We start from the raw sequence: 17252 nt of genomic DNA, 5'->3' as shown, positions 1-17252 counted from the left end.
TTTGTGGATCAGGGGTGTCATTGGGGCTTAGACACTGGGGGTGATGCCCAAGAGAAGAGGGCCTTGGGAGCCAGACTTACCATTAATGGTATTAGAGGTGGGCCAGTTTGCTAATCCAAACTGTAAGTGGTCCTCTTCCATTTTAATTATTTTATTTTATTTTATTTTATTTTATTTTATTTTATTTAAGATTTTTATTTATTCTCATCTCTCTCTCTCACACACACACACACACACACACACACAGACAGAGTGTAGGCAGAGGGAGAACCAGGCTCCATGCAGGGAGGCCAACGTGGGACCGATCCTGGGACCCCAAGATCACGCCCTGGTCCAAAGGCAGGCGCTAAACCGCTGAGCCACCCAGGGATCCCCTCTCTTCCCATTTTAAATGGGGTTATCAAATGGTAAATTTATTTAAAGACTGAACATGATATAGAGCAATGGGTTGCTTTGTTATTATTTGCTTTGTTGTATTAGTCATGCCATCAACTAATCACTGTGTTTCCTGTCTCAGGTTCTTAAAGGCACCGTGACTCCCTTCCCTGGATTTGATGAGCGGGCTGATGCAGAAGTTCTTCGGAAGGCCATGAAAGGCCTGGGTAAATTCAACCTTTCTTTTGTTCTTAAAAAAAAAAAAAAGACATTTGTTTTTCCAAACAAAAAGTGACTAATTTACAGTAAGATCAATTTTAGAATATTTTTAGTTGAAATGTATAGAAAGAGAAGATACATGAAAGTCACAAAATAATATGACTCATCATCCCTAATATTCAGTCTTTGAACTGAATATGAAGTTAAATTTGGCCTCTTTGTTTTTTAGCTTTTCAGCTTTACTTGGAAGGTAGCTGACCAAGTCGATCAGCAGACATTCCTAAGAATGATCAGCTGTCTAGTTCTGCAGTCTCTTACATTCAACTATCTTCTCTTACCCCAGTCTCCTGTCTAGCCATGTATAAACCTCTCATCTTGGGGATTTCTACACAGAACTGATCCTTTGTCCTCAGGCTCCTTCTACACTTGTGTCCATGTGTGGGGATCCACTTTCTTCAAATTTGGCTCTAACCCCATCAACTCTCCATTTGAACATCTTGTGAGATTTCCTGTTGTAGCAGGATTAGCATTAGCTTTCTGGCCAGGCAAGGTCTTCATTAGTAACCCAGCCCACTTTGTTGGACTCAGCTCACATTACCACTCCTTGTGTTCTCTGACCCAGCCATTCTGGGTTATTTGCTATTCATGAAACCCTGTATTTTCCTACTGCTGAGCTTTTCCCTCATTTTTCTTTTTTTAAGGATTTTATTTATTTATTCATGAGAGACACACAGAGAAAGAGAGAGAGAGAGAGAGGGGCAGAGACATAGGCAGACGGAGAAGCAGGCCCCATGCAGGAAGCCCGATGTAAGACTCCATCTGGGACCCTGGGATCACTCCCTGAGCCAAAGGCAGATGCTCTACTGCTGAGTCACCCAGGCGTCCCGCTTTTCCCTCATTTTAAAAGCCTGTCATCTTTCTTTATATCATTGCCTGATAAAACCCTTCCTTCCTTCATGACTCTTTTGGTTGTCACCTTCTCCATGAAGCTTTTCCCAAAACTCTTTCCACCTATCAGCAAGAGAACCTCTTTTGAAACCCAATTCAACACCTGGACCTCTCCTAAGGCACTTGTAACATTCTGCCTTAGCTCAAGGTTGTCTGTGTGTTTTTGTATTTTTTTTACCCTAAATTGTAACTTGAAACCAGGATCTATATCTTTCTCCTCTCTTAATCTCCTATAACACTTAATACATGCCCTGTGAATATCCATTGTTTAAGGAACTATTTGTTGCAAGAAAAACTAGGTGCACTAATTTTCTAAAAAGTTAGGAGTATTTTTCTTCCTACTTCACAAAATACATCAGGAAGGGGGGGTATTTTATATTAAAAATATAACATGTTATGTATTGTACATTTTGTAGTTTAATAAATTATTTAATGAAATCTATTTTATGAGGTAAGGAATCAAAGTGACTAGCGAGCTGGTCCCAAAGGTTTTTGAGACAGTGGGCATGTGGGAGCCAAGATTTAATTCTTTGAACATAAATTGCAGGCACTGATGAGGAGAGCATCTTGACTCTGTTGACATCTCGCAGTAATGCTCAGCGCCAGGAAATCGCCGCGGCTTTTAAAACTCTATTTGGCAGGGTAAGACTGCGCCTGATCTTGAGTTAGAACGTGAGAGCCCCTCTATGGCTTAAGACTAGTTTGAACTCTATGAATATTCTTTTGTAAACATTATTCCATTATTCTGACTTTACTATTCCTTTTCTCTTTGCAAGTTTCTTGATTATCAGCTGTTGGTTTACAGTGCTCACCCAACTTATCTCCATAATTATTTTTCCTTGCTTGATGCTACAGAAGTGCCAAAAGATCTCATGGTGATAGCTGCCTCTCTTCTTCCCTGCTTCCCACTCAGGATTGTTTGATTAGCAATTTTCTAAATGTGAACCTGATATGATAGTCTGTTTTGTTGTGACAGAGTCACAGTCTTGGTTCCTTGTGGATTGGTATTTTAATAAATGAGTTTTTAATTCATTGATTTAAATACTCTTATTTGATTAACAGCTCAAAGTGAAAACTAAATTTGTTACTTAAATGAATTATTGCATATATGAAAAGCTTAAACATAGTTTTGTTATCCTAAAATTTCTGTTCATCATTTAAATAAGGAACATATGCAAAGCAAACAAATGAAAAGAGTATTCTAAATATAATTTCTGGTTTCCTATGTGCTGAATCTGAGATGAATAGGAAATACTGCTTTTCTTTTCATAATTATATACACAATTTCTCCATAGTAGCAGCTGTTTCTCCGTAGTGAGGAGCATAATTATAAACATAATTCATTATATATTAGAATATTGATAGATATTAAGAGAAAAAATTCTCTTTAGGTATGATAGGCCAGATTTTGTCATTTGTAAAAATGCATTTATGATCTATTTTGGGAAAATTGTTTTTAAAGGTACACATGTTTCGCAGAACAGTGTTTATAAACTATCTTTAAGCTATTTTTATTCATTTTTTAACTGTTAAGTTCAGAAAAACATCTCTTAAAAACAAATACCTTGACACATAAGTGGCTTTCACTTGGCTTAAGCTTTAGGTCAGATGTCAAAAGTACATTATTCAAAACTGTGAGGTTTTGTTTAACTCACATGCCCTTTTTCTACTTAGAGATAGCAACATAAATCTTTAGAGCAAAGGGCTATGCTTTATATTTAAGAAGAATCTCCTTAAAATTTTTGCCTGGTTAACAAATTTGTATTTTCTGTGACTTAGGACCTTCTGGATGACCTGAAATCAGAACTGACTGGAAAATTTGAAAAATTAATTGTGGCTCTGATGAAACCCTCTAGGCTTTATGATGCCTATGAACTGAAGCATGCTCTTAAGGTAAAAGAATTAGTAAAAGGAACATACCTATCATGAATAATATTATAATATTATTTTGTGTTGGTAATTACACTTATAGTTAACTCAATAATAGTGGCTATTTAAAATTTTAATATTTTTTGTAGCTTTCCATATTTTCTTTTCTTTTTTTTTTCCATATTTTATTTTCATGTCTGTTTTCTAATTTTCAGCTGTGTTTAAAAAATGTTACAGGTAAAGGGGAAAGGAAAAAAAATAAGTGGGAAATATCAGAAAGGGAGACAGAACATGGAAGACTCCTCTAACTCTGGGAAACGAACTAGGGGTGGTGGAAGGGGAGGAGGGCGGGGGGTGGGGGTGACTGGGTGGCAGGCACTGAGGGGGGCACTTGATGGGATGTGCACTGGGTGTTATTCTGTATGTTGGCAAATTGTACACCAATAAAAATAAATTTATTATTAAAAAAATGTTACAGGTTAAGTATTTTCTCTTTAAAAATAGAAAGTTGCCTGGGACGCCTGGGTGGCTCACTTATTGAGCACCTGCCTTTTGCTCAGGTTGTGATCCTGGGTCCCAGGATCGAGTCCCACATAGGGTTCCCCACAGGGAGCCTGCTTCTCCCTCTGCCTGTGTCTCTGCCTCTCTCTCTGTCTCTCATGAAAAAATAAATAAAATCTTAAAAATTAAGAAATAAATAAAATAGAAAGCTGCCTGAGTATGAAACAAAAATATTGTTAATCATTTTAGGTTAAAAAAATGATACAGAAAGAATTTTCAGATAGGAGAGATTTTCTAATTCCCTTTCCTTCTTTCCTATACTTCTAAATACTAAAATAATATATGTAATATTAAAATAGTAGCTGATAATCTTGTTATAATTTCATTGTAGCAAATAACTAAATGTATATTCCCTTTACTGATGTTTGGAATATTACATAAATATGACTACATTGAAACATTTGTTTAGACTTACGGGACAGGAAGTAGTACAATCAGTGGTAGATTTTGAAAATGAAGTGAGATTTAACAACAAGGAGATAGTATAGCACAGGGATTGTTACTTATGGAGTGAAAGGAGAAGAGGGCTTCTCAAGTTAGGAGCCTTTCTGTGCTTATTCAGCATTTCTGGGCTTCATTTTCCTACAGTGCTTGTTTTGGAATAAACAAAATCTCAAGTTATTGGGAAATGGCCTTTTGATGGAGTACTTCTCAAACGTCAGGAGTAATTGAAATTCTGCCAGAAGCAGAAGCATAGGTTTTTCAGTGCTTGATTTTTGTAAAAGATACAGATATATAAAGAGAATAAGACTTAAATATACTTTAAAAATTAAGTTCAGGGGATCTCTGGGTGGCGCAGCGGTTTAGCGCCTGCCTTTATTTATACTATCATAAATAAAAAATAAAAAAATAATTAAAAAAAATAAAAATTAAGTTCAGCTCTAGTATTGCTTCTGTCTTCTAATTTAGTAGTGTAGATAGACTTTTATAATCAGAAAAAGGAAAACCAACTAAAATTACAGTTGACCTTTGAATGACACAGGCTTGAACTGAACATACATTGATTTTTTTACATTACAGTATAGTTACTGTATTTTCTCTTCCTTATGATTTTCTTAACATTTCTCTATTGTAAGAATATAGTATGTAATACATATGTACTTACATGTTAATTGACTATTATCAGTAAGGCTTCTGGTGAGCAGTAGACTCTTAGTAGTTCAGTTTTTGGAGAGTTAGAAGTTATCTACAAATTTTCTTAAATCTTTTTTAAATTTTTATTTATTTATGATAGTCACAGAGACAGAGAGAGAGAGGCAGAGACATAGGCAGAGGGAGAAGCAGGCTCCACGCACCGGGAGCCCGATGTGGAATTCGATCCCAGGTCTCTAGGATCGCGCCCTGGGCCAAAGGCAGGCGCCAAACCACTGCGCCACCCAGGGATCCCATCTACAAATTTTCAACTTGGGAGGCGGTCATTGCTCCTAACTCACACATTGTTCAAGGGTCATCTGCATTTTCCAAAAATTCAGAAAGCATGTTTTGATTCCTTTGTATTGATCCAGTTCTTAATAATGAAGCAATGTTACATTTATTGTTTTCTTTGGTACAGAATTGGAAATTCCATAGAGAACTTAATTTGAGGGCAACGGGTTTTAAGATGCAGATTGTTTAAGTACCAGTGCTCCTCCATGTAAATTTATGTCAAACTTTCAGTTTCATTCTTTCAGCCTTTTAAATTTCATGTTTCATTAACATGTTTTACTTTTAAACTATTTAGAACGAAACTGATAAAATTACAAATTTACATAATCTGTTATGTGTTATATATTACATGCAATAAGCATTGTTTTTCATAGACAAAAAAGGATAACATTGTCTTTGGAAATAAAATTAATTGGAAATTTTTTATTTCTATAACTAATAACTTGCATACAATTAAGTGAATATTAAGTTGGATAATTTACATATTTATATAATTATGCAATTTGGGTAACACCTATTCTAGGAAAATAATTTTATTTAATCTTATTGACATCCATTCTCTATTAAAAATAAATTTCCAAACAGGGAGCTGGGACAAATGAAAAAGTGCTGACAGAAATTATTGCCTCAAGGACACCTGAAGAATTGAGAGCCATAAAACAAGTTTATGAAGAAGGTAAATGTTTTGAATTATATTATCCCTTCATCTCCACTGTCACTTTTTCATTTTTCTAAAGTGAGTGCAGCTCTTCGTAGTTACAGGAAGCAGGCTGTACATGATTGCTAAATGAACGAATGAGCCAATGAATAAGTACAATTCAAGCTAGTTTTCTTCTTCAATAAGGAAAATACTGCTTTTTTACTATACCTATATCTATTTTGGTACTTACGAGAAGCTTCTGATAAAGATGGGAGTTTACTTTTATGTAGAATTTGCAACTAGTGTAGAGATATAGAGGTTGTTTTCTTTTACATGAACTTCAAGATGTAGGTGACTTTTCTTCCTGAAAATAAAATCAATTTCATGTTAGTAGAAGTTAAGAGTTTTAGCTTAAAGTCCTTTTTGGAATTTAGGAAAAGAAACTGCCCAAACCAGAGTTGATAAAAATGTTTGAGTAAATGTGTGTCATTGTAGCTAAAGGCAATGCTTGAATACTATGCATTTTAATTTTTCCCTTTGGTGTGCCTTACTTTTTTTGTGAAAAGAAATCTGTATTTCAATCTAAAGTATATTCTGTAGGTGGAACCAAGAAAATGAAATAAAAAGTAAAGGTAGAGTGTTCTTTTCTCATCAGATTTTCTGTATCAGACTCTTAACCTGACTGAGGAGGAGCAGACTATTCAAGTTGTCAGCTCAATCAACAGACCAACAAGCTGAGTGCCTTTAGCTAGGAAAATGGGTCCCTATCTTGGCATTATTTTATTAATCGTAGAAGGAAGATTGTAGTTCAGCAAATCAGAACAGTATGAAATTTAAATAATTAACTTTCTGAAGTGCTGGATCTTTTTGTCCTGCTTCTCTTTGTATAGTTGGTTAGGTCCCAACCATTAAAGCAGAGGAAATACATGTAACTTAATTACAGAAGATCACCTGTGAGTTTTATTTGATACAATATTCAAAGATCTCCTTTTTAAGAGTTTATTTATTCATGAGAGACACACACACACACACACAGAGAGAGAGAGAGAGAGAGAGAGAGGCAGAGACATAGCAGAGAGAGAAGTAGGCTTCCTGCAGGGAACCCAATGTGGGACTCAATCCCAGGACCCTGGGATCACACCCTGAGCTGAAGGCAGATGCTCAGCCACTAAGCCACCCACCCAGGCATTCCTCAAAGATTTCTTTATAGGGATGTTGACATTTGTGAGTGATCCTTTGTATGCTGGATGACAAGTGGGATACTGTAAGGATATAATAATGGTGTGTGGTCACATACTATGTACTAGCTGTGTGTCTGGTGGTATCCTGGCTGTCATGAATGACCTAAAAGAAATATAACATAGCTCCTGTCCTCAAGGAATTTGCAATCTATTTAGGGGTGACATGACTTAGAAACTCTTGCAGTTGTTAAAGGATAGTAAAACCCAAACTAAAGTCAAATATTAAAAATGTTTAAATGCAAGAATTCACTTAGAGCAGAGAGATCATCAAGGCTTTTGATGTTAGGAGAAGCTCTGTGGTGCAGTCAGTTTCAAGATGAGATAGGTTTTGGGTAGGTGAAGAAAACATCTTTGGTGTGTTAGTCCCTGTCTGCAATGGCATGGGAACTGGAGTGAGAACAGTATATTGAAGGAGTGAAAAGAACCTGGCCGTCATGGAGGTATGTCTGTGTCTCCTGTGGGAAGTCAACTGAGTAAATGCAGGCTGTGTTCTTGATTGTTTTACATGACTGGATGAGAAGTTTGCACTTGATTCAGAGGTAGTTTAAGTTCCTGAATGAGCAGTGGAGTATTGAAGGAACAATTGAAGGAGAAAGGAGATTTGAATCAAGAGGCTGATTAGGTAGCTGCACATGTGAGGAGGAAAGCTAGGCAGTTATGGTCCAACCTAGCTGGGCCATAGGTTGGTGGGAGGTAGGAAGGGGAGTAAATCACAGAGAGGAGAGCTATTTCAAAAGATTTGGTCATTAATCATATATAGGTTTGGTAGTAGACCAAGGGATAGAAGAAGATTCCTTCAATGTTTTGTATTTGGGTAACTGGTTAAAATATGCATGTAGCTTTTATGGACCTTTTAAAATAGAAGTGTTAGTCTTCTAAAGTTGTCTGCTTTCAAATAATGATTAAATATTTAAACGTCTTAGAGCTGCCTTTAATAGCAGCTGTTTGAGAGTTGGTGAAAGGGGCATGTAGACTTTCGTAGATACCAGTTCTCCCCTCTCCTATGGTATTATGTTGAATAACTGGAAATAGAGGGGGGAAGGGGCATATTTTAAAATATCACTGCTGTCTCTCAAAGTTAACTTTATTTGCTGCCAAGGAGAAAATACCATATTAGGGGAAAGAATAGCCATGACTAAAGAAAGAAAACTCAGAATTTTAGAGGATAAAAGACCTTTGGAAACTAATCATGAAAAACATTTAAAAAAAAGCAATACAGAGTTTAAAATTACAATCAATTATATGTTAGAGGCTTTCTCATACGATCACATGTCTACAGAGTAACAACTGCATTGTTTGAGAGCATTTCTAAATGGCTGAGTCATGGATTTAGGCTTGAATTGAGTGCTTTTCGGGGACTCTGTTTTCTACCTGCAACTCATTTAAGTATTTGCCTTTAGTCTTTAGAGTACTCAGAGTTGGGGTAGAGAACATTTACACTAATAAAATATTTCTTCCTTTATGTCTGTTCCATTTGATTAATGGGGTAGGATATCTTTTTTTAGCTTAAAGAAGTTATAAGTAAGTATGAAATTATTCTGTTGCAGAATATGGCTCAAGCCTGGAAGATGATGTGGTGGGGGATACCTCAGGCTACTACCAGAGGATGTTGGTGGTTCTCCTTCAGGTACTGGGTGGAAACTATTTAAAGTTTGATTTAAAAATCTGAAGCTGGACTGATCTGAATCTAGATAAGTAAGGTCCTTTAAAATTCTCTAATCATTTCTGGTACTTCCTTGATTGTGGCTGTATGTTGCTTCTGTGTGTTTGTGTTTCAGAATATCTGACCTAAACTCTTAATAGCACCTAACTTATTTTTAATTTTTTAATTTTTTTAAGATATCATTATTTCATTCATAGGATTTAAAATAAAGAGGATAAAAAAAATAAAGAGGATCAGATTGATTTTGGACAGTGCTATGTGATGATGTGAAATATTGTAGAATTGGTATCTTAAAGTCATATTATTCCTAAGAGAAAAGCTTTATGTGCACAACCATCAGGTGGAACCAATTTTCCTTTTGAATAAAAATGCTCATGTAATTCAATAATGTGACATTATCTCTTAAAGGCTAATAGAGACCCTGATGCTGGAATTGATGAAGCACAAGTTGAACAAGATGCTCAGGTGAGATGTGGTAACTGTGAAATCAATGCTGTGGAAACTCATAATATATATTGTGATAGTATCTAAAAATAATCTTATTGATGAATGCCTTACAAATCATAAGATTCGTTGTCCTAAAACTGAAATGAAATAAAATGAATTATATATAGTGAATTTTACCTAGATTTTTTGGGGGGAGCAATTATGGAAACTCACAAAATAGATCATTTTACTGAGAATCACAGGTATTATTAATTCCAGTGCCAGTGAGGCAGTAGGTGTCATTGGCAGGAGAGGATAAAGAAAAAAGAATAAGGTATTTTAGTGATAGATGGTGTTTTAATATGTAGTAGATTACAAGTTAACTAAACTATTTGGGAATTCTTCTACCTTTCTTTTGATAGAATTTTTTTTTTTAAGATTTTATTTATTTATTCATTCATTCATTCATGAAAGACACAGAGAAAGAGAGAGGCAGAGACACAGGCAGAGGGAGAAGCAGGCTCCATGCTGGGAGCCTGATATGGGACTCGATCCCGGGACTCCAGGATTACACCCTGGGCCAAAGGCAGGCACTAAACCACTGAGCCACCCAGGGATCCCCTTGATAGAATTCTAAATAGGATTGTTCTCTTGTCAGCTGCTTTTTAATGACATCCAAATGAAATTCTGTACTTAAATGGCTTTCAAATGTAGTATAATCTCACTGTGGTTAATAAGTAATCCCATGTTAACTATGGAGAACAAACTGATGGTTACCAGAGGGAAGGTGGGCGGGGGGGGGGGGGGAAATGGGTGAAATTGGTGATGGGGGTTAAAGAGTGCACTTATCATGATGAGCACTGAGTAGTGTATAGAATTGTTGAATCACATCATACACCTGAAACTAATAAAACATACTGTGTGTTAACTATACTGGGATTAAAATATATTTTAAACTCTTAAAAACATAAGTTGTTAAATGTGGGAAATAAATGTTAGGAAATTTGAAACTTGAGACTTGAAAAATGGAAATAGGTAATAAAGGATTATTTGCCATCATGGAATCACATACCATAATCCTGTCTCTGGTCACATATTTGAAGTAATATGCAATTCTGATTGTTAGTCAAACATCACTGAAAAAGGAAGAGCCATATTGACTCTTCCAGTTGACTGTACACTATGAAACAACCATTTCTCTCCACAGAGCACTCAGTGTATAGCAGTACTTGTCAAACTTTTTTTTTTTTAAAGCTTTTATTTGTTTATTCATGAGAGACACAGAGAGAAGGCAGAGACATAGGCAGAGGGAAAAGAAGACTCCTCACAGGGAGCCCGATGGGGGGCTTGATCCTGGAACTCCGGGATCATGCCCTGAGCTGAAGGCAGAAGCTCAACCACTGAACCACCCAGGCATCCCACTTCCCAGACTTTTAAATGCATGTGAATCACCTGGGGATCTCCTTAAAGGAGAGAGGGAGAGAGAGCAGGAGCAGGGGGAGGGGTAGAGGGAGAAGCAGACTCCTCTCTGATCAGGGAGCTTGATGTGGGGCTTGATCCCAGGACTCTGGGATCATGACCTGAGCTGAGGCAGATACTTAACCCACTGAGACACCCAGGCACCCTGGATTCTGTAGTTCTAATAAGCTCTCAGGTGACGCCTCTGTGCTCCTGGGTACCAGGGCTATATAGGTGTCACTTCCTGATGTGCAGAGAATGTGACCATTCAGAACCATGAAGGGGAAACTTTATACATCTGAAAACTGTTTTATGAAGTAACTTTAAGATATTCCTTGAATAGAATTCAAGCTTTCTTTACTCTTTCAGTGTTCAGGAACAACATAGAACATGGTACACTGGCTATTAGTTTTTGATTCTTTAAAATGTATTATAGAGGCACCTGGCTAGCTCATTTGGTTGGGTGTCCAATTCTTGATTTCTGCTCAGGCCTTGATCTCAGAATCCTGAGATGGGCTGCCTCAGGGCCTCAGGATCTGTGCTCAACAGGGAGTCTGTTTCTTTTTTTCTCCCTTTCCTTCTGCCCTTCCTCTTGCTCACATCCACATGTGTGCTGTCTCTCCAACCAATCAATAAATCAGTCTTTGAAACAAAAGTATTATCAATAAATTCAGCTTATTAAAAATATCCTTTTGGTGTTATGTAAAAAGGAGAAATTGCTATTTCTTTCTTAGCAAGAGTAGCTGGACTGTTACCACTAATGGGAATTTAAGATTTCTTAATTGAGAGTAAGCCAAGACAACCAAAGGGCCCTTTTATAAGCTCTTAGAGTTTTTTCTCTACTGATACTTGGCACTAAGAGGATTCCTTTTATTTCAGGAATTTGATAAGCCACAGTGAGTTGTTCACCTGGGAATTTAACATTTTGTAGATAATCCACTTTACTTTCTTTCACTCATTCATTCATTCATTCATTTATTTTCTTACATTTTTAATATGTTAAACTGATTTTACCTCCTCCTCCTTCGAATCCTTGTTTCCTGATCTTGGAGAGAAACCTGAATTTTTAGGGGAAGGAGGGGGAAAAAAAGGGAAAGAGAAGGAAATCAATGTTTATTGAGTATCTACTATTGATTACATAACACTGATGGATTCATTATATAAGTTACATAATCTGCATTAATGACTGTAGAAATATTATTCCTACTCTGTAGGTGAAGATACTGAGACTTAAGAGATTAAGTAACTCATCTAAGATCTCACAGATAAGGATGAGGCCCAGATTTTTTTACTGCAAAAAATCTGTACTTTGCACTGAACCAGAGGTTATCAAACTATGCTAAACCATAAAGCCCTCTCTGAGGGAAGGGGGAAGGGTGAGCAGATGTGAAGGTCCCTCATGCAGAGCAGCTCCTTGGGTATTCGGAATCCTCATTTAGAAGAAAGCACTCTTACATTAAAGTGAAACAAAAAAAAAAAAAACTTGTAAATATTGTTCTGCATGAAGATTATCATTACTGCATATTATTTCCATAGTAGTTTTAAAATAGATATTGATCTCAAACATGATTCTTTCAAGAAAATGAAGAAATTATAATTTTAAATAGCCAACTCACAAATTATAACAGGCTTAATTGCTTTATCTAAAGAGAACTAGAAATATGGAATAGTTCTTAAGAAAGTGCTTCAGCAATGGTTGCAGTATTTTAGAGGATGCACCTTCTCTTTTAGGTATTAATATGTATGTATGTGTATCTTTGTGTAGAAAACATACTAGAGGTAATAACCAATATCTTTAGGATATTGGCATTCATAGTAATTTTTTTCTTATTTATATTTTATCTCTTGTACAAAATTTCTCAGTGAACATGTGTTATTTTTGTTATTAGATTTAAAAAGTTATTTTAACACAGATCTATAATACCATGGTATAGTCCTAAAGTTGAAATACTTGCATGACTTTCATAGTAAATCTTTTCAGTTTTGAAGAACATGCTCACATGACCAAGGTTGTTATTATTTATTTTTATCATTAAGATAAATTATTTTCAAAATTAAGTATAAAAATACAACACATTTTTCAAAATTCCCTGGAAATACAACAAAAAATATTTGTTTATATGAACCCTAAAAAGCATATATTTTCCATGTAAAACAGTAAAAATAGATACCCAAACTATTCAAGTGTATGTTAATTTCCTGCTGTATGCCAGGCATTGTGCTATATCCACAACCTTTTAAAAATTCATTGTGATCTTTTAGAAGTGTGAAAACTCTTTGTAGCTAGTTTTGATTAAACTGCAGTTGAAAGAGGAAATACGGAGTTTATGTTTTATCATGTGTTGCTGAACAGCTGCCAAGTAAACAAAACAAAACCTAGACAATTGAGCTCCTTAGCTAAATTCTTTTCCAATCTGTAAGTGGATTTGTCAATGGTGAGGTAATCAGAAATTTCCACCAACCACACTGTTGCCCTTGAAAGCCTGGAAATGCAGTGGACATTTTGGGAACATTTAATCACCAGATTGATGTGATTTATTGCTTTGACTTTATTAATCTCTGTGGTACAGTTCAGTGGCATGCTCCAAAGTAGCTCCAAATGCACCTCACTGAGTTTAGGAAACATTAGAATTGAAAAGTATATGATTATGAATCAGGCAAATTACTGTACAGGGAGTAAAACACAGGTGTCATTCAGAACCTGGAAAGGAGATGGAGGAACAGTTTACTAACTGAGGTTGAAACCTTCACAGGCTTTGTTTCAGGCTGGAGAACTGAAATGGGGGACAGATGAAGAAAAGTTTATCACCATCTTTGGAACACGAAGTGTGTCTCATTTGAGAAGGGGTACGTGAAAAAAATGTGTCTGGTACAGGTACTTTGGTTAATTTTGAAAGTACAGGAGCCAGTATGCTAAAATATGTGCTATATAACAGGTACTTCCTGAGTGAATCAGTTTTTGTATTTATTCCTTTTGGTAACCTTGAAAAATCTCATAATCCTCTTAGCTGCTATTATAATTTTTACAAAACTAGAGATCCTTAGTCCCCCCTTTACTATCAGGGTGATGAGGCAACTAAGCCTCTAGACACTAATCAGTGAGCTATGGCTCACTTCAAGTATTTCCTCCTAAATAGTGGTACCCACGATCTCCTCTCTGGATATTTATCAGTTCTTGTGGTATCAAGTGGGAATGAGGTCAAGTGATAGGAAGCCCTACTAACTGGGGCTATAAAAACTTTGTTTCTGTAGGTAAGATTCCTTGGCTGATTTGGCAGGACCTGGGCTCTTTCTGTTTTTCTGTTCCACTGTCCTTGGTGTTTTGGGGTTTTCTTTCTCATGCTCTGTACCTCATTGTCATAGGGTGCCTTACTGTAGCTCCAAATTTATCAATATTAACAGCAAGAAGAAAGGAAAGGGGTAAATTAATCATATCTGCTTATCAACTCTTAATAAGGAAAGATTTCTCAGAATCCTGTCCAGCAGATTTACCTTTGGTTCTCATTGGTTGTAACTAGTAAGTAGAGGCTGGAAATTGAGTGAACAAAGAACATTTATAATCCATTGTTTAGGGCTTGGTATATTGAAGCTCTGTGACAAAGTCAGAGTTTTGTCGGCAAGGAAAAGGGGGAAATTTGTGTTCAGTAGGACAATACTTGGTTAGAGAAAATACTTTCTGTACAGAATGATCTTTACATGATTGAGAAATTATTTTCCTTTTTTATAGTGTTTGATAAATACATGACTATATCAGGATTTCAAATTGAGGAAACCATTGACCGGGAGACTTCTGGTAATTTGGAGCAACTACTCCTTGCTGTTGGTAGGTAGTTTTATAATGTATATAATATTTATGGTGTTAAGAGACAAAGTATTTTATTCAATTGAAGTGGTATCTGAAAATAACCACTTCTTTCTTTATGAAAAGAAGGGCTTATTATGATATTTGAGTGAAGCAAACTCCCAAATTTCCAATTCAAAGTCTATTTTGATGTTGGAAATGCATGATTATATGGTTAGTTCATCTAATCCTGTAGAAATACTAAACCAACTGTTTAAAAATCATTTTGAAGCTGTATTAAAAATGCTACTATTTTATTATGAATCTGAAGTGTGGGTATTATCTCAGAGGCTTGTAAATATTATTTCTGATACTTGGTGAAATTTTAGTATCCTTTTGAATACTGTCCTCACAGCTTTGAGGCAGACTGGGAAATTGGCATCTAAATTAGAAAAAAAATGTCTTCTGTATGATGGAAGATATGATGATGGTTGTTTTCAGATTATTTTGGAAATTTTTTTAGCTAAATATTCAGAATGATATGGAAAAACTGGGGAACTGAGGTGTGCTGTTTACTGTAGGATAATATACTCTTTAAATCCAGGGAGAATCTAGTCTGAGTTCCCCAGTGACCCTAGTTTTCATATGGGTTGGGAGTGAAGCTCTTTCTGCTCTTTGTTTTGAGTATTTGATATTGAGCTTGAGTTTTTGTGATGCCTTCTGGAGAATAAGCTAAAGATGTGTGTGAACTGGCACTAGTAGTAGCCTTTGATTTGACTTCCACAGTTAATTTTAGTTAGATTTCAGACAGCCCCTTAATAATTAAATACACTTAAAATAATGACATTTTTGGTTACTGTTTAAGTTTTGTTTAAACACTGGATAAGAGAGAATAATTCCACCTCCCAGTCCATGGACTGTATTTTCTGTATATGTTAAGGAATTTTCATACAGATAGTTTCTGAAGCTGAGCTGAGGTCTGAGCAGCCTTGACACTGAGTAGATACATACATGTTCAGGGAAGATGTATGTATCTGGGACACCCTCAGTTTATCTGGATGTCTCTACTGAATTGGGTAAGTCTCATGCTGCTCTGTGTGGATCACAGATAGTAAAGAATATGAAGAGAATATCTAGGTTAAGATTACAGAAATTTCAATAAGTCTGAGATTTGTCAAAGATTAGTTTGCGTTATTTGCTTGAATATATTGGATCAAAAACTTCCAGATGTTTGTATCACTTCCTGAGGGTGAGGAAGACTGTGGTGTAACAACAGCTCAGGCCGCCCAAACTGTGATAGCGGAGAGGAACTCAGAACAGAGGGGCATTGAAAAGCTTGCATGCCCTGTCCTACACGCCTTTCTCTGCAGAACTCGGAACTTTCAGGAAATTCCAGCCCAGTTTCTAAGAAAATACTTGGTGAATAGGAGATCAAATCAGCTTGCAAATGAGCAGTTTTTAAGCCTATGTTGCTTTTATGCTTGTAAATAAGTAGAGCAATAAGCATGAAGTAACTTTTGATTTTTAATTATTAATTCTTTTCCTATCAGTATAGCATTTGACCATCATGTTGTTTATTTTCTTAGTGAAATCTATTCGAAGTATACCTGCCTACCTTGCAGAAACCCTCTACTATGCTATGAAGGTAAGTGCATACCTTGAATATTTCATCTAATTAATTAATCTTTTTAGCTGTCTTTCTCTGTGTATTCTTATGATTTAAATAATAGACTTTGGGTTTTTTGTATTCTCCTTAAAATATGCAGTTCAATTCTACCAAATTGTTTTACTTTATTGATTCATCATAACTCAGGGGAGTTTGATACTGTATTTGACATTTTGAAACAATGTGCCTCTCTCTTTTTCTTTTCTTATAGGGAGCAGGGACAGATGATCATACCCTCATCAGAGTCGTGGTGTCCAGGAGTGAGATTGATTTGTTTAACATTAGGAAGGAGTTCAGGAAGAATTTTGCCACCTCTCTTTATTCCATGATTAAGGTAGTAGAACATTTCTTTAAATTATGTTCAGAAATCCAGAGCAGACCAATAGATAGCATGTAAGACATGGATGGGAGTACCCAACTATGTAAAGTTTAAAATTTTAGTGGTATGATTAGAGCCATGACTTATAAAGCCTGGCATATAATGCTTCATAAAGTACAGATGATGGTTCCCACGTGGAAGATTGGCTCTTGGCAAAGGAGAGGCTCTTGGTGAGCTTAGAAGCATTGTTTAGTAGACAGATGACCCATCAAACCCAGCCCCTGCCCCTGATGATAATGTGTTGGTTCTTTCTCACTTTTATCAGTTCCAGCTGTCTTTATTAGTTCCTCCTACCTTCCACATCGATATTTCTATTATCACCTTGTCTCTGGTATTAGTTCATAGTTCAGGAAAGGATCAACCATGTCATCAGAAATAAGTAAAAAGAGCTTGGGTATTACTATCATTTTTGTCCCTTTAAAAGCAAGGGAGACTGTGTCCTATATTTAAATTTAGTTTGAGGCCTTTTGACTTTCTTTTCTTCCTTTCTTTTTTGTTCTTTCTTTCTCTTCTTTCGTTTGATAAAAGGGAAAATGGGTCATATACAAAGCAGGATCTCAACAAAGCAAGCTTTGCATTTTGTGTGTGGTATGGCTGGATT

General features: G+C 36.0%; 1 protein-coding gene across 1 annotated transcript in view; it reads left to right on the top strand.

The window, feature by feature from the left end:
* The window catches only part of ANXA5 (annexin A5), a 29501-nt gene that overhangs the window by 11269 nt on the left and 980 nt on the right, over positions 1–17252 (top strand). Inside the window, exons 3-12 of the mRNA XM_055317020.1 lie at positions 518–602; positions 2090–2184; positions 3322–3435; positions 5983–6073; positions 8826–8905; positions 9350–9406; positions 13579–13672; positions 14553–14648; positions 16193–16251; positions 16484–16606. Coding sequence (XP_055172995.1) covers positions 518–602; positions 2090–2184; positions 3322–3435; positions 5983–6073; positions 8826–8905; positions 9350–9406; positions 13579–13672; positions 14553–14648; positions 16193–16251; positions 16484–16606 — 894 coding nt within the window. The remainder of the gene's footprint in view (positions 1–517; positions 603–2089; positions 2185–3321; positions 3436–5982; positions 6074–8825; positions 8906–9349; positions 9407–13578; positions 13673–14552; positions 14649–16192; positions 16252–16483; positions 16607–17252) is intronic.

The sequence above is a fragment of the Nyctereutes procyonoides genome, unplaced genomic scaffold, assembly GCF_905146905.1.
Source record: "Nyctereutes procyonoides isolate TBG_1078 unplaced genomic scaffold, NYPRO_anot_genome, whole genome shotgun sequence".
NCBI lineage: Eukaryota > Metazoa > Chordata > Mammalia > Carnivora > Canidae > Nyctereutes > Nyctereutes procyonoides.
The sequence above is the reverse complement of the archived record's forward strand: the minus strand, read 5'-3'. Positions and strand labels throughout refer to the sequence as shown.